The sequence below is a fragment of the Perognathus longimembris genome, unplaced genomic scaffold (assembly GCF_023159225.1).
Source record: "Perognathus longimembris pacificus isolate PPM17 unplaced genomic scaffold, ASM2315922v1 HiC_scaffold_4546, whole genome shotgun sequence".
Taxonomy (NCBI): Eukaryota; Metazoa; Chordata; class Mammalia; order Rodentia; family Heteromyidae; genus Perognathus; species Perognathus longimembris.
The window spans coordinates 108,134-126,651 of NW_025959875.1; the positions used below are offsets into that span (position 1 = coordinate 108,134).

At 38.1% G+C, this 18,518-nt stretch overlaps 1 protein-coding gene across 4 annotated transcripts; it reads left to right on the plus strand.

Moving 5' to 3' along the window:
- Positions 1–714: 714 nt before the first annotated feature.
- LOC125344851 (coiled-coil domain-containing protein 144B-like) lies at positions 715–18,305 on the plus strand. 4 transcript variants are annotated; one of them, XR_007209657.1, is made up of 5 exons: positions 715–1,127; positions 3,570–3,762; positions 9,687–9,824; positions 15,713–15,806; positions 18,259–18,305. XR_007209657.1 is itself a non-coding variant. In XM_048337166.1 (4 exons), the coding sequence occupies exons 1-3, from the start codon at positions 971–973 to the stop codon at positions 9,712–9,714; spliced, it is 378 nt and encodes a 125-aa protein (XP_048193123.1). In that variant the 5' UTR covers positions 715–970; the 3' UTR covers positions 9,715–9,824; positions 18,259–18,305. The 4 variants fall into 4 exon arrangements, 3 of the variants coding, with proteins under 3 accessions (XP_048193123.1, XP_048193121.1, XP_048193122.1); XM_048337166.1 differs by lacking the exon at positions 15,713–15,806; XM_048337164.1 differs by lacking the exons at positions 15,713–15,806; positions 18,259–18,305 and adding an exon at positions 14,827–15,082.
- Positions 18,306–18,518: the final 213 nt, after the last annotated feature.

An 18,518-nucleotide genomic window follows, 5' to 3' on the forward strand; every position in this document is an offset into this window, starting at 1 on the left:
TTTTGTTCCTTAATGTCACTGCTGTTTATAGTTGTATTATATTTGTAGAAAAATGGTATTTTAAGTAGACTAATACTTTATGAGTTAATGGACTTTACCTATTCATAAGTGTTATGAGTAGGAACATAAATTACAAATTCGGAAATTTTTGTATGAAAGACAGTAGCTGCAGATATTCTTCAAATTTTGCTTAGGGCTTGGGTGCTGTTTCTGAGATTTTTTGCTCAAGGCTAGTGACCGACCACTTGAGCTCCACTTTTGACTTGTATTTACTTATTTTTTGGGGGTAATTTATTGGAGATAAGAGTGTCGTGGACTTTCCTGCCTGGGATGATTTTGAATTGCAATCTTCAGATCTTAGCTTCCCAAGTAGCTAAGATTACAAGTGTGGAAAAAAAAAATTGTGAATCTTTTGGAGAGTTGGTAGCTCAAAAAGAAAAAACTAAGACAAAGGTATGGTTAAAAACAATAATCAAGGGCTGGGGATATAGCCTAGTGGCAAGAGTGCCTGCCTCGGATACATGAGGCCCTAAGTTCGATTCCCCAGCACCACATATACAGAAAATGGCCAGAGGCGGCGCTGTGGCTCAAGTGGCAGGGTACTAGCCTTGAGCGGGAGGAAGCCAGGGACAGTGCTCAGGCCCTGAGTCCAAGGCCCAGGACTGGCCAAAAAAAAAAAAAAACAACAATAATCAAAAGCAATGTTTGTTAGGAAAATGTATTATGCCATTATATTAATAAAAATTCAAATTAAAAATACATTAAAAACAACGTGAAAATAGAGAATCTTTGATTATATAATGAAATTTACATTGAAATAGGAATTAATAATCTCTATCCATTGTAAAATATCATTTGGCACAAATGACTTTTTTTTCAGCATTACCTATCTCCTGCTTATCTAAAAAGATGGAAAATATCACTTCGTACCTTTAATATAGGGTATAAATGTTGTAGAAACTGAATTAGTATGATTTATTTTCAGGTGAAAAATGAGATAACTACCATGAGTGAGTCTGATGACTTCACTCTGTCATCTGAAATAACCTGTGGAGGATGGGAGCTGTCTGGTCCGGACTGTGATGACATCTTGGTGTTACTCAAGCAACTTAGACTGAAGTACAATGGTAAGATGCTTGAACACGTATGATCTTTGACCGTAATACATGGATAGTGTTCAGTACTACACCATAGAACACTGTTGTGTTCACGAGAAATGTGTATTATACTATAATTGGATAAAAAATCTACAGATGTAGCTCAGTGGTAGATTTGCTCAGCAGATGCAAGGCCCTGGGCTTGATCCTTGTTACTGCAAGCAATAGTTAATAATAATCATAATGAGAACAGTGTTTTTAATTAATATTGCCATTTGTTCACTGTGAGTGGTTCATTCAGGCTTTTGATTGACTGTTTCTCCCTTTGCCTTTAACATGATCACTTTATCAGATCAGTTACCCTCATCTCTGCCTCCACTACTGTAGAAACTTTATAAATGTTATATATCCATTGCCACTTTTCCAAAAACCATGATCTAATCAGCAACTGTAACTACACATTTTTTTAAATTTCAGACATAATCATATTCATTTGTTGCTTAAACACAAGCTACGCTTTTGTGTTAGTACAGAGATAATTACCTAATTCCTCTAGCTTTTCTGTAAGATAAAAGTACATTTTAATAAAGAAAATTCAACATGGAAGGCTCAGACATTGCTGAGATACTTGAAAACTCTCCCCTCATTCCTCCCACCTGGCTGGCATCTTTGTAGGGGGAGAAGGTGACAAGGTTTCTTCAGAAGGGAGAACAAGCAGAGACTTCCTCTCCTTGGGCTGCCTGGCTGTTGGCATCTTGGTGACCCCTGCCGAGTGCCCTGTGGAATTCAGGGATGGTACTGTGCAGGGGGCAGAGGTCACAACGGCTGCTGGAGATGCAGGGTGAGCCGGACATGGGGAAAGCAGAGAGAAAAGAGGGAAGGAGAGGTGAAAGAAAGCCAAAGAACATGGCATGGCACCAGAGGCCCAAGAGTCGGGGTTTAGAAGATGGAGTCCAATTATTGAGACTCCATCAACTCTTGTCTGAGTGTGAGACTCTGTGAGCTTTGTTTTTCCTTCACACTGTCTAGATATTCCTGCTGAGACACTGCTGGCACAGACACTAGGACCTCCTCATCATCCCAGACATTCAGAATAGTTTAGTTACATCCTCAACTGCTATTAACTATTGCTATTTATTTATAATTTACTACTATGGCTATTTATTTATAATTTGAAGATCAAAAGTTTATTTTGAAGCCCATCTTATGCACCTGAACAAATATGGATTCTAAACATACTACAGTAGTGCAATTATATCATTCTACAACTTCATGACTGTTTACCTTGTCCTCACTTAAAATGGTGGCAAGAACAGTCTGTATTGAAAATTACATTTTGATTAACTCCAACGTTTATGGTAAATTTGTGCTTACAGTGATAAATTATGTGAGACTTAATTTTTCTTAAATTTTGCTATTTCCAGGGTACATGGTTTATATGAAAGTTCTCTAAAATCTGAAAAACAATCCAAACACATGAGAAACCTTCTCAGTTCAGATTTCAACTGGAGTTAGGATTGTCTGTCATCATTCAGTTTGGTTTCTCTGTGTCTCGACATGCTCAACCTGTTGTTTTAATTATATTTCATACTTACACCTCTCTTTTGACCTTCAATCTGGACTACAGTTGAATTTCAAATGAACAGCCTGACCTCTCTGTAATCCTTTCAGATTTCCTTCCCTCGATACCCGGTAGTTTTCGGTCACACGTGTGTCCTCAGTGCTCTGATAATTACTAAAGGAAGTCCTTGCAAATCTGTAGGGCTGTTGACCTGCAGTGCTGTCCTGCACAGGGTTCTGTCCTGCGATCCTTTTCTCAGGGATCCACCTGACTGCCTTGCTTTCAACCCGCTCTCAGCTTTTACCACCGCTCACGTACTCTGGTATAGACTATTTCAGTTCCTTCTCTCACTGTAGCATCCTAGGAAGCACTTCAGAGCAAGATGTTAGGACGCGGAAAGGTCAACTTTATTTGCTTCCTGTCTATTGGAGATCATGAACTAACATCTATTTTTCTGAAAAGTGTTTTAGACATTTGGTATGCTTCGTTTTGTTTCAGAAACAAAATTAGTACTTACGGGTCCATGGTGGCCACAGCGGACACAAAAGATCCTTAGTGCCCCCCTTCTCCCTCTGCCTGCCTCCTGCTCACCCTTCAGGCTTCAAGGTAGCCATCTTTTCTCCAGGGAAACCCCCTGAGTTCAGTTTAGATCAGATTCACTTTGCTGATTACAGAACTTTTTTGTGTCACATAATCGGTGGGAATGTATTGTGGCCATGTTTATTTGTCTATCATCTGCACTAGAGTTAGAACTTGAACATGTTCTTATCTGTGTTAGCTGCAGAACTTAGCATAATATGTTCTACGCCGGAGTCTATAGTGTTTAGTGTATAAAATATGAAAATGTTCAGTACTTCATATTTGACAGGTTCTTTATGTTTCATGTATGTCTTGTTTTCTCCCTGATATAGATCCTGGTAGGATATTGAAAATCCAAGATACACTTCATGCATATAAAAAAGTATTAAAACTTAAATGTAGCCACTATGAAGCCCTGAAAGAAAAAACTGAACACATGAGAAAAAATATTAGTATACTACACAAAGAGCTATCAGAAGAAGAGCATGCAAAAGTAGAACAGGAACAGGAACTCCGCAATTTGAGGTAAGATCCGATCATTTAAAAGATGTGTTTACGTGGACATGACACATTAAACAGGGCTCTAACCATTCACACAGTGAGACCAGAGCAGGATGTAATGGGAGAGGCCCACAAGGGCTCAATAGCTGTGTGCATATGGTGGTATAAAATGATGCTTATCAAAATGAACACCAAGAAATGCTTTTGACGTCTGTGCTTTTTTGTCCTGTATGTAAGTTTAATCTGTTTCGACGAGTGCAAAGGGGAGCACAGAAATGAGGGGACCAGAAGGAACTAATGCAGCAATGACTGTATTCCATTGAGAGTCTACTGGATTTCTAACTAATTAATAAACTTATTTGTAGGCAATAGGTATAGAAAGTTAGTTTACTTGACAATATGTTTTTTTTATTGAGGTATAAACATGACTGTATAAAAATAAGTTTTACACTTGTCAATATACTGAGAGACTTCAAAATTCCTTTTCCATAATATTTGTAAGAGGTAGAAATGACATTTACAGGTAGCAGAATATTCTTCCACTATAACCTTTCAAGCACATGTGTTCTCTGGAAGCGGTGGACGTGAGAATTTTTAAATATGAGAACTAAATATATATATATATATATATATATATATATATATATATATATATATATATATATATATGTTGAAGCATAGAAATTGAGACCCGGAAAAACTGGGGAGGAGCCGGCGGGGGCTGGCTGGGCGGTCTCCAGGAATCCAGTTTCAGTGTTCCCGAGACAGACCCCCCGCCGAGGGGGCCACGGTAGAATCGCGGGGGGTCCAGGAAGGACAGCGCTAGGCAGCCTGCTTGGGAAGCCCGGTCCGATCGGAGCCGCAGAAGCCGCCACACGGGCAGGGCAAAAACCAGGACAAGAGCCATGGACAGAGCGGGCCAGGCTCAGGCCCAGCGCGCACTGGCCACGGACCCCAGGCGGCCCCAAGGCCATGGGAAGCATGAGTACCCCACAAAAGACAGCCCCGCTTGCACCCCCAGAACAGCAGTTGGCAGGGAGCCCTTCCCCCCCACCACTGGAGAGAAAGAAGATGCCAGCGTTGAGGCTGGCACAGACCTGGCCATCTTCCCAAAGGGCAAAGGAATCTGACAGTCAGCTCCAGCCAGGGGGGAGGTCTCCCCACCCAGGTGGGAAGAGCTTCTCCTGGGGTTCATTCCCCCCCCCCCCGCACCCCCATCCCACCCGCCCCTCTGCAGATCTGTAGCTTAGCCGGCTGCAAGAGTTTCTAAAATAATAATAATAATAACAACTGTTTCAATCTGAAAAGGGGACCCCCTTCCTCCCACCTCAAACAAATGACTTAAGAAACCAACGATGCCACAGGAAAGCTGACCCTGGCCAGGAAATCAGAGGCTCCAACCAAAGACGACACAAGGTCACCCCAATAATGAAGAATTCTTTTGACCGATTATAACTTTTTAAATGTTTTCTCATTTTCCATCAGTTTTTAATTTTTTTTTTCCTCTCGGGAGAGGGAGATTTTGTTAGTCATCTATTGTTTCCTATCAAATTGCTACAAAATATGTGAGCCAAACACAACCCGTCATTACCTTGAGCTCTCAGTGGGCGAGACATCCCTGTGTACTTGTGGCTCGGTTGCTCGCACCCCTGTGTACTGGTGGCTTGGTTGCTCGCAGGGCTGCAATCCAGGTGTCGGCCAGGGCTGCCATTACCCCAAAGCTCCAGGAAGACTGGATCGCTTTCCACGTTCAGGTCACAGGGCCTTCAGCAGGATTGACTTCCCCACAGGCTGACGGGTAGAGAGGTTCATTGCTGGCTGCTGGCCAGAAGCTTCCCTCCATTTCTCCATGTGGGACCTTTTCTTTAGGCAGCCCATGGTACAGTACTGGCATTCTTCAGAGGGAGTGAAGCAGAGACCAAGAAAAAGCAATCCAGCCCGGTGGAAGCCAGTCTTTTGGGACTGTAAGCGTAGAGAGACTATTCTCTCATTTTTACCATATCCTGCTCCATCCAGGCAAGTCCCAGGGTCCAGTTCATGCCCTAGGAGGAAATCACACAGAAGTATAACTGCCAGGAGGCACAGCTTTTGGGGACTGAGACTATCTATCACAGAGACTATTTAAATAATAAAAAATAAAAATAAAAATCAAGGCAGTAGTATATTTACTACTTGGTCTGCTACCAGAGGCAATATTGGAAGATAGTCTCACAGCAATGAGCAAATTAGATATATTTTTTTCTTCTTTTTCTATTCTCTCTTTAAAAACAAACCTCTTGTAATTGTTTTCTATTTCTTCCCTAGATCCGTAGCCAACAGCGTTTCTTAGGCCTCCGCCCTCAGGAGGCACAGACGAAATCCAGGCTCCCATGAGCAGAAGCTCTGCCTCTCAGGCTCAGTACCCTCATTGGGTTTGGTATTATTCGCCTACATTTACATAACCTTTTAAGTTTTTTATTTCTTTTTTGTTTTTTTCTTACCCTTATTTTTTACTTTTTTACTCTCACTCTCTTTTTCATTTCTCTGGATTTATATCTCAGCCATCATCCCTCTGTCCCTTTCATTCCCTCCATTTCTCTACTCTTAATTGCTCCTCCCATTTTCCCTTATCCCTTTTGTAAGTGCTGGTTCTACACTCCTCCTTGCACCTTTATAGTCCATTGATCCCTAGTTCTTGATTGTCTCAAAGGGGTTCATTGAGTAATCCTTTCAGTTCAGATAGATCTAAAGGTAAGGACAGGTTAGTTCACTGGTTCCAACTATATATAATCCAACCCCTGAGTCACAATACTCCTTCCCTAACAAATAAATTCAGAGATAGGGGAATAGCTACCTAACATATTGATCCTCCAAGATCAGGGCAATTACAAGGTCCAGGGTTGATTTTTGTCTTAAAATTGTGTTCTGTGGTGGTAGTTGATCTGTTTTTATATTGAAGAAAGAGTGAATTTACCTATGACAGTGAAATTCTAAAGTCTGTACAACTACAAGACTCAGGTCTGGGCTAGTTCATGCCTTAAAATTGTGTTCTGTTGTATTATTGGATTTCCTTTCTTTCCCAAATGTGAAGAAGAAGCACAAGAAAATGGCAAGTCAGGGAATCTACTCCTGCTCAAAAGAAACAGGCCATAGAGTAGTCAATGAAAAGCCAAGAGGATTGTCCTCAAAATGCTCTACAAGCACGAGTGGTAAATTCAATTAATGAAAAATTGAAGGCATGCATGCACCCATACTTGATTGTCATGAGACTAACCAAAGATTAATAGAGCTAAATAAATAGGATGGAAGAAAGACAACCTCTTCAAAAACTGGTGCTGGAAAAATTGGTTAAACACCTGTAAAAAAAAAAAAAAAAAACTAAAGTTAAATCCTTATGTACCACCCTGCACCAGAATCAATTCCAAATGGATCAACGACCTCAAGGTAAATACCCTGAAAACATTGCAGGAAGGAATAAGAGAAACACTTGGGCTCCTTGGCACATGTTGAAACTTTCTTTTAAAGGCCCAGAAACATAACAAATCAAAGAAAGGTTGGACAAATGGGATTGCATTGAACTGTAAAGCTTCTGCATGGCAAAGGACATAGTTTGAAAGATAAATAGAAAGCACTCAGATAGGGAGATGATCTTCACTGGCCACACAACAGAGAAGGGCCTCACATCTAAAATATACATAGACCTCAAAACTTAAATTCCCCAAAAACAAACCCTCAAAGAAACAACTGCCCCCTTAATAAATGGGCTAAAGACTGAAAGACAGACTTTTCTGAACAGGAAATGAGAAAGGCCAAGAGGCATATGAAGAAATGCTCAACCTCACTGGCCATAAAACAAATGCAAATCAAAACAACACTGAGATTCCAGTCACCCCGGTAAGAATGGCCATTATCAAGAAAACTAATAACAGGGATGTGTCCAAAAGGGAACTCTACTACACTGTTGTTGGGAGTGTAAGCTTATTCCACCACTCTGGAAAGCAGTATGGCAGTTCATCAAAAGGTAAACCTAGAGCTCCCCTATGACCTAGCAACCCCACTTTGGAGCAGTGCTGTGGCTCAGGTGGTAGAGTCCTAGCCTTGAGCAAAAAAGGACAGTTCTCAGGCCCTACGTTCAAGCCTCAGGACTGGCAAAGAAAGAAAGAAAGAAAGAAAGAAAGAAAGAAAGAAAGAAAGAAAGAAAGAAAGAAAGAAAGAAAGAAAGAAAGAAAGAAAGAAAGAAAGAAAGAAAGAAAGAAGAAAGAAAGAAAGAAAGAAAGAAGAAAGGAAAGAGAGAAAGAAAGAAAGAGAGAGGGAGGGAGGGAGGAAAAGAAAGAAGAGAGAGAGAGAGAGAGAGAGAGAGAGAGAGAGAGAGAGAGAGAGAGAGAGACATTGTCCCATTCATAAGGAAATTGAAGCCTTGGGAAAAAACATACTAAGTGAAGTGAGCCAGACCCAAAGAAGTATAGATTGGATGGTTTCCCTCATTGGTAACCATTAGTATATATCTAGGATAGTCCTAAAAGATGATCATAATAGCCTGCTTAATAGCTATGTATATATGATCACATAAGATGATGCTAAGCAAAATGAAGTTCAAGGTACAGAATTCAGTGGTTTATCGTTGTTATTTTCAACATACAATGTGAAATTAGATCTTTTTCTCTTGTTTTTCTTTCCTATGGTTTTACCCCTGTTGTCACTGTATTTGATTTCGGCACCCTGGGTATTGTATATATGTTTACTGAACTAGGGAAGGGAAGGGGAACATCAAAATGGAGAGACAAAGGGGTAAAGGGTGAACAGATGCAACAACAATACTTGCAAGACAAGATGCTGTAAACCAACTGTACAACTCCGGTGGGGGGGGGGGGGTAATGGGGTGGAGGGAAAGTGGGAGAAAACGAGAGCGGAGGTAACACGTTTGATAAGAAATGTACTCACTGCCTTGTGTTTGAAACTGTAACCTTGACAATTTTTTTAAAAAGCATAGGAATTTTATTAAGATAACAAATTAACAGATGAACAGTGAGATTATAAATTGAATTTTCATTCTCTACCAAAATGACTTTTAAGATAAGCACATTTAATTGCAGATTTGCCCTAAAGCAAGAAGAAGAAGAGAGAAGAAATATTGATGGGCTTTATGAAAAAATTAAAGAACAGTTAAGAGATAAAGAAGAGCAATATAACAATGTAGTTAAAATGAGACAAACACTTGGTGTCTCTGTTAGGACACTGAGTGAGGAACTGAAAACTGTAAAAAATGATTTGAGTCAGGTAATGAGTATTGGGTAAAACTTCATATTTCTCACTTTATTTCATCAATAGTCGTTTTCCTTTTGATTCAAGATATATCCTGTCATATGTTTCTTACTGGTGAAGATACAATCTGAGAAATGTTTAGTAATTTTATAACTCTGCAAACATCCCTCGTGTGCATTTACAAGCTTAAGACCTCTACCACCTAACAAGCCACATAACATATAGTATAGCCATAAAGCCATTACGTGTGAAGTTGCTGGTCACTGAAGCCCTGTTACGTGAGGTATAAATATATTGTTTAGATTTAAAAACAAATCCTCACCTCTACTTAAATATAAACTAGGAGAGTTATTCCTGAAATTCTTTATTGTAAATCTTGGCATCTAATAGATGATCATGATATATTTTATGAATGAGCACTGGACTCTAATCACTAGTAGTAATGTAACTTAGGCATCTTTATGTTAATAAACAAACTGCACATTTAAAAAGAAATAATGTATGATACAATCTCTGGTTTTATGAAGTTTCTGCTTTTGATCAATTTAAATGCCATTTTGCAGTTAACTTTTGATTAACGTGAGTGAAAAGTTCTCGTATTTTTGAGTTTTAGCTTTCAACTGTTTTCATAATGTTCTTCTCTTAAGTAATGCCTTGGCTACCCTAAATGATGTGATACTAAAACTTAATTAAATGTCTTTTTCTAGGCTTTACAGGAACGAAATGATACCCTGAGAAAGCTTTCTGAAGAACAAAGTGCCAGAATATTACAAGATGAAATTCTGGAAAATCATCTTTCCAAGCAAAAGGAAATGGAGATATCAAAAGCTAAAATGAGTTCTGAGGTAGTGTTTCTAAATCTGTGTGTATGCACTTCCGTATGCACATATTTCAAAATCCTGCTCAGTGCAGAATATGAGAATATGCCAGAACCATAAGAGAGTATGGTAGAATTGAAAACCCTATGTATGTGTAACACCAGTGTATGTGGAGACTATGCTGTTTCTGTCTCACTGGACAATGTTCTGAAGTCAACTTCCTTCGCCTCTAGCAGCCGAGTAGGGAACATATAGAATGACCTCGTACAATGCAAAGGGGCCTAGCATTTTTATAGGAATTTATAGTTTCATGATCAAATCGTCTTTGGTACTATAATACATGTTCTATTTGGGGCACCGATTTCCCTCATTTGTATGCTAGTAGGCTGGCTGGGTTATTTCTTCCAGTGCTAGGTAAGCATAAAATAACAGCTATCAGAGGTGATATTTTGTTTGCCATTTTCTCCTTTGAGAAAAGTCAGTGTGTGCTCCCAGTTATCCTGTCTTTCACGACAAAGAGCTTTGGAAAATAATGATAGGATGTATGATATAGATAGATAGATGATAGATAAATATAGATAGATAGATGCTTCAGTAAGCGTTCTGTCCCTGAGCTTTACCTTGCCCTGTGTTTTGTTTCATGGTTTCTTTTTTCAGTCTTCAATAGGGAAGACAGGTCCTCTTGAATGCTTTTCAGCTTCTTTATCCCTGATACATGTCCCTTGCCTATGGTCTACATACATTTATTTCTTGTATTTTGATAGAACATGAAGGAAAAATATTCTTTTTTTAAAATATATATGCTTTGAGTTATTTTTCAAATTATTTGATAAATTAGGCAGTTCCTTTTCATTTTAGACAAATTACAAAAGCATAGATATAGAACAAGAATAGTACTGATAACCCAAATAGAGAAATAAGAATAGTACCAAACTTTGGCAATGGTTTGTTTGTTTTTGTTTTTTTGCCAGTCCTGGGGCTTGAATGTATGGCCTGAACACTGTCCCTGGCTTCTTTTTGCTCAAGGCTAGCACTCTACCATTTGAGCCACAGCACCCTCTGCCTTTTTTTCTTTTTTTTTATGAAAAATTCTTTAATTTTTATTTAGACAGAATAAGGTCTGAAGACATAGAAAGGTGTACAGTAAAGTCAATGTTCTATCACTGAAACGGTTAGAAAATATTTTAGGTCAAATTTTAAATGAATGAGGTAAAATTTTAATCCAATCATATTTTCACATTTTTGAAACATTAAAGAAAACTTTCAAAGGAATTTGGGCTACAGAATAACAGCATAACATTTCTGTCTGTATTTTTATTAACAATGTTTTAGCCAAAGGAAATGCTTATTAAATTATTTGTAGAGAAAACTGTGCAGTTTCATATATATATATATATCACTTGTAATTATTTTTATGCAGAAACTAGAGAATAGATATCTTTTCCCCTGAAGTTTTGTGTTTGTTTTATATTACTTTTTATTCATTTGGGTTAAAATGTGAAGTACTACAAATTCTTTTTTTATAGATTCTTATAAAGAAAAAAAACTTAGCTGTCTGATTATATACCAAAAGCATATGTCCAAAATTTGATTCAGATTTCCCCAAAGTAAAACTTCTTTCTTTGCTTGATGTTTAACTTTCACAAAGAGAATTTCGATGCTAATCAATGATATAGAAGTAATATATTACTAAACAGTATTCTAACATCACAAAATGGTTCACGTGGGATAAACCAGTTTTATCTGACAGATGGAAAAAAAGCTGATAGCCAAGATTGGTTTTTATGCCTATGTAATAATTTTTAAGGTACTGTAAGAGAATAGGCATAGGATCATGTAACCACAGTGGAATAGATACTAAAAAAAATCTATTAATATCACAAACACTGGTTTAACCCCTTATGCCATCGAACTCTTATTTAAAGTTTCAATTTTAAGTAATTTTTATTCATCCTAATTTCAGAGTTTTGTAATATTATGTAGACACCTTTTTCACATTTTGCCACTAGATGATTTTAGGTTGATTACAATGCAGCAAAGCAATTAACATCAAATGTTGAAAGAAGTGAGCTTTGAAACTTAGGCTAAAATTCACATGGATAGTTATAGATTATGCTTTTGAAGAATACACTAGCAGTATATATATATATATATATAATAGACACACACACCATCCACGTTGGGCTGACCCGCTTTCCCACACTGGACCACTGGGGGTAAACTGAGGACTGGTGGGGGAGAAGCTGCTGCGATGGCTTCCCGGGCCCTTGAGTAGACAGGACTCGTGGCTCCATAGGGCCTTGTCTCTCCTGAGGGGTTTGCTCCTCTGCGGTTCCCATCCCACGAGAGACGGTGGCCGGTTCAAGGTCTCCTTCAGGAAAGAGCCAGTGGCGAGGTGTTCTAGATTGGAGACTCCTCCTCTCGCACACTTACAGGCTGTCTGGGGGTGAGCTTCTGGAACTTCCACCGGTTTGACTCAGGGGAGGGGTTTATTCTGGCTATTTTCTGTATATGTGGTGCTGGGGAATCGAACCCAGGGCTTCCTGCGTGCGAGGCAAGCGCTCTACCACTAGGCCACATCCCCAGGCCTGCAGTGGGTTTGTAAGACCTCTTTGGAGGCAGTGTGGATAAACACAGCGCCTACCTGTTTGGCACACAGGGTAGCGTGGCTCGGTGTATTCAGAGTCATGTAAGTGTGCTTTTCAATGTCTTGAAGAACTGCAAGTTCCATGGAAGCCACCCCTGGACTCCACCGCCAGCATCCATTTCCTGGCCTAGAAAACACCAATTTATTCATTATTTCTAAAACTTCCGAATCCTGCAGAATTTGTTTGTTTTTTGTTGTTGTTGCCAGTCCTGGGGCTTGGACTCAGGGCCTGAGCACTGTCCCTGGCTTCTTTTTGCTCAAGGCTAGCACTCTGCCACTTGAGCCACAGCGCCACTTCCAGCTTTTTTCTATATATGTGGTGCTGAGGAATCGACTCCAGGGCTTCATGTATAGGAGGCGAGCACTTTACTACTAGGCCATATTCCCAGCCCATAATTTGTATTTTTAGTAATAATTAGTTATTTTTGACTGTCTTCTTTTCCTTAACATGGTGGGTTTTTTTTTTAATTTTTCATTTCATTTGTATAATGAATGAATCCTCTCTTCACTGTTTCTGGCATTGCAATGTTGCTCTAGTAGCACTCATAAGTGGATGGGTCATAGGTTAATTGTACTTCTGGGCTGTTATCAATAATGCTACGCTGAACATTCAGTTGTAAGATATGTGGCAAATACAACTTTATTTCCCTTCACCTGGAGTTTTATTCTCTGGTTTACTGAGACACATTTTCCTATCTCTGCCTTTACTCCTGCTAGCCTTTCTGCATTTTCAGTTTTTATTTATTTATAGCTGGTTCATAATTTACTTCTTCATTAACTAACTAAGCATTATCTAACTCCTCTGTCTCTCCCTCGCCTCCTCTTCTCAGCAGGTGTCTTGCATAAAAAGGCATAATTTCCTTTCAGATCATTTAGTTCTACCTATGTCAGTTAATCTTATCCAAGTATAATAAATTTACCCAAGGGGTAATTTTATATAATAACATTCACATCACCCTTTCCTTGAATAAATTGGGAGTGTTTTCATGGCAGCAGTTAGGATGTTCCATCACTCATAAGATATTAAAAGTTTATTTTTTGAGACACTGGCATGCTAAGGCTTTTTTAAATTCGAAAGATATCTTTAAACTTAAAGCTTTTAAAAGGACAGTTCCACTAAATGATAATTTCTTACTATGGAACTAATATATTTTTCTATCCTTCCTTATATAGATAGAACTGGGATGTGTGCCAAATTCTAGCCACTGAAAGCTCTCCATAAAGCTTTCCTAAAGCAGCCCACCGTGACCTCTTGCTGTGAATGGTTTGGGATTGACGTGGGAGCCTTGACTTCAAGTAGTCTGGTATTTTTCTTTTCAGATTGGAAAGCTTAATCATGCACAGTGAGAGCTGTATCAGTTTCCAACTTCCTAATCCAGGAGGTATCATTTGCCTTATGCACCAAGATGACGGACCACCATTGAATTCTAATATAAATAAGTTATAAGTTATTAGGAGCAGAGGAAATACTGTTGGGCAGAAGTGGAGAAAGTTCCATGAAAGTTAGGGGATATATTCTGGTTTTCTGTGGCCTCTCTTTCCTTATTAGTGGCAGAAAGAATGACTCAATGTTAAATTGTAGAGAATAACCCTTCCAGTCTTATGCTACCTGTAGAAAAGTTCAAATATTATAAGAGCACAATTATTATTATTATTATTATTCCACAATAACCCTAAGGCTAGTAGAACCCTGCTCACATTGGACTGTTTAATTTTATCTCCCAATACTTTGGTGAGGGAGTTAATGCAATTATTTCCACTTAACAATGACAAAACTAAAACATAACAAAGTTAACTTGCTCAACCTCACTGCTGGGTCAAGAATTCAGACCTGACATGCAGGCCATTTTGAACAAACTGCCTGTCATACTTTTCTATAACACGTCTATTTGTCACTTAAAGCACTGTGTTATTAACATCTGCAATATAGCTGTGATCATTTATCTTCTTGAGGTTTGCAAATCATCCTTGATGAGATGATGCTAGGAATATAAAATATAAATTCTTACTATATGGGACTGTCACTTTCCCTCCTTTCATCAATATTGTAAATATGAGTGTCTGAAAAAACATAATTTTAAATGAAAATATGCTGCAGTCCCATAGCCATAATATGTATATACATATACATATACATATATATGTATCATGATCAATATGCATTTATTTAAAGTGTTAGTTTATACTATGTGTTACTTTAAAATTCTCAAGCCATTAAACTTCTAATATGTCAATTAACCTGTGGTAATGTAACACAAAATTCCCATACTTAATAATATAAATGACTCAGGTAATGAGTATTTCAATTAAAATTTTAGCAGAAAAAAATCAGAAGCTGCCTACTTTTTCCAATTATTACTAAAATATTTTTCTTTGTTTTAGTTGCAAGAATTACGGGATCTACACAAAAGTGCTGAACAACATGCAGAGATGATGCAAAAACGCATGCAAAAGTATAAATACCTTGGACATTTACAAATCAAATAACCAATGTAGCAGGATAATTACAACAGTTAGGATAACAATACATGTATAAAGGCTGGGGACATATACACCTTGAAGTATGAATTTAGGGCTGGGAGTATATTTCAGGTGTACAGTCCATGGATTCAATCCAGCCCTGGAAAAGCAAGAACGAAAGGAATCAAGAACGACAAATAGGGCTGGGGATATAGCCTAGTGGCAAGAGTGCCTGCCTCGGATACACGAGGCCCTAGGTTCGATTCCCCAGCACCACATATACAGAAAACGGCCAGAAGCGGCGCTGTGGCTCAAGTGGCAGAGTGCTAGCCTTGAGCGGGAAGAAGACAGGGACAGTGCTCAGGCCCTGAGTCCAAGGCCCAGGACTGGCCAAAAAAAAAAAAAAAGAACGACAAATAGCTTGGATTTTATACTGTAAAGTTGTATATCGTCCACAAAGCCTAGGTAGAATTTGATGCATTTATCAAGTCATATACTTAACAAATGTTTATGAATCCCAGTAATTTCCCTTCTATTTCATTTCTCTTTATTTTAAAAATATTTTATTATCTTTAAGTCGTTGTACAGAGTTGTCATTCGACAAAGCACTTTATGAATTCCATGTGTCTTGATCAATGTCAGCCTTCTCAACATTCTCACTCATCCCTCCCCACCCACTTTTCCACTCACTTTAATTTTGTAGCATATACATTGAAGTTTTGACTGCATTTACATGCGTTGTTTTAGAAATTATTTGACATTTTAAAGGTTTCTATGAGAATAATCATATCAAAATATACATTTTTAGGCTTGAACTTAAAATTCTCACATTAAAACATACAGCAAAAGAAAGAGCAGAGCAAATTGAACAGCTGAAGAAAGTTTGTGCAAACGAAAATTTGGTAAGTCTTTCCATATTAATTGCTCCTATACTGAAAGGGAAGTTTTCTCACTCCAGTATTAGCATATAGAAATCTTTTACACTGTAAAATTTCACTGATAAAATAGTTATTGTGCTCATGCTGATACTAGTTGCTGGTCGGGTGGCAGCTCCTCTCTATGGGACAGTTTACTGAATTCATAAAGTTAATGACTCAACAATAAACAAACAACCAACCAGGCACCGGTGGTTATGCCTATAATCCTACCTAGGCGGGAGGCTGAGATCTGAGGGTCACTGGTTGAACAAAAGCAGGGTAGGAAAGTCCATGAGACTCAGACCTCCTATGAACTCCCAAGAATGCCGCACGTGGGGCTGTGGCTCAAGTGACTGACCGCATCCAGGCTCTGAGTTCAGGCACACACACAATAACTAACCAGTTCTGACAGTCTAAAGCCCAGGCTTATATACAATACTTTAACCCATTGTTCTATAGAAGGCACTGTGGGTTTTTTTTTTAATCTTTTGACTATTTTGAATAATGCCAAATAATGGTCTGCGTGTTGATTTATAATGTTGGGTTCCTGCGAATGGTAATACTTTAAAACTTATAATAAATTCAATGATTTTCCTTAGAATTCTGATTTTTTTCTTGTAGTTCAAGTGAATTTTAAGAGTAAATTATCTGTGATTTTCTTAACAAGAATAGCAAGTAAGCTATTCATTACGAAGGAATCTTTTGTCAAATAAATGATTTTCTCTTAGAATAAAATAAAATTGACCGTATTATTCTGTAGAAATTTAATGAGATCAAATGATTTGTGACAAACATGATGACCTTCAAGACTAATCATAATTTTTGTAACTCCTGACAATTTTACTTTGAATAATTATTCAGACCACAGTGTGGTCTATTATACATTAAACTTTATTGTAATAGAATTTGTGTCAAAGTGTGCGATGGTCTTATTAGACAATTCTCAATCTAAAAGTTGTTTTTTGTTTGTTTGTTTATCATAGGGCTTAAAGTCAGGCCCTGAGTACTGTCCCTGAACTTTTCCCTCAAGGCTAATGCTCTACCACTTTGAGCCACAGCACCATTTCTGGTTTTCTGGTAGTTAATTGGAGATAAGCGTCTCACAGACTTTCCTTCCCAGGCTGGCTTTGAACTGCGATCCTCAGATCTCAGCCTTCTGAGTAGCTAGGATAACAGGTTGTGAGCTCCCAGTGCCCAACTTGAAAACACTTTATTACCAAAGTATACTTTTTTTATTCACACAGAATAGTGGTCTTGTAGAAAAAATGGAAGTTGAGTCTTCAAAATATGGACATTTACATCAAGAAAATGAACTTCTCCGGCATGAGTTGCTGTCTATGACCAATGTCCAAAAGAAATGTGGCACACTTGAGAAGGATAAAAAGAAGTTAGAAGAAGAAATTGTAAAGCTCAAGAGTCACATGGCAAAGAATATGTTAGAGCTTAGTCAAATGGAACAATACAAGCAGATGATTGAAGATGGAACGAAACAGGAGTTAGAGGAGAAACTGACAGAAGTCAATCTGTTTTTGCAGGTTAATTTATAATATACTTAACATTTTTAGTCAATTTATGCTTTAGGTATGAGTGTTATAGGTACTTCATCTAGTCCCCTCATTTGTTTTGCAGATGTCTAAAAAGAATATCTTTCCACATAAATATTTCCGTTTCCACAATTATAATTATATTGATCTTGCATAATAATTTTTCCATTGAGCATTATTTTAGCACTAGTTGGCGTAAAATGAGCTACTTGGAGGAATATAAAAATGGTGATGTTGAAGCAATACAACATTTTGAATATTGCTCTTAAATGACATTGCTTAATTTTCAAAATTTAAATTGATTTTATACTTTATCAGATGACATGGGTAGTAACATCAGAAGGATTTAGATCTAGGGGTGTAGCTCACTGGTAGAATATATTCTTAAGACATATGAGTACTTCAGTTTGTTTTGAAACATATCTAAAGAAAAGAATAGTTTAAATATTTTGTAATTCAGGTTTAATGCAGTTTATAATAATAAGTACTTTAACTGTTGCATCTATTTTCAAATATTTGAAATCACTCAAACATTCATTTGAAAATAAAAAGAGAAATACAAGCCGGGTGCCAGTGGCTCACGCCTGTAATCCTAGCTACTCAAGAGGCTGAGATCTGAGGATCCCGGTTCAAAGCCAGCCCAGGCAAGAAAGTCCAGGAGACCATGAAACTCTTATCTCCAATTATCCACCAGAAAACCAGAAGTGGTTCAAGTAGGGCACTATCCTTCAGCTGAAGAGCTCAGGGACAGCACCCAGGCCCAGAGTTCAAGCCCCAGAGAGAGAGAGAGAGAGAGAGAGAGAGAGAGAGAGAGAGAGAGAGAGAGAGAGAGAGAAATGCACAGTTGTTTGGGTTATAATTGTTTAAAATACATCTTTTTTGCTTTGTTGCAGAAACAAGCAGCATGTCAGGAGAAGATAGAACAGTTAAATGCCTCATCGAAAAAACACACAGAAGACAGAATTAATGAACTGGAAACTGAACTCTCTGAAATGAGATGTCAAGTAGATTCTAGTAAAATAGAAAGAGAACACTATAAGCAACTCTATCTAAAAGAAATAAAAATTAGAAAATCATTGTCAAATAAACTAAGCAAGTAAGTCAGAGTCAAATCATTCCACATAAACTAATTAATTTGTCTCTAACACATATT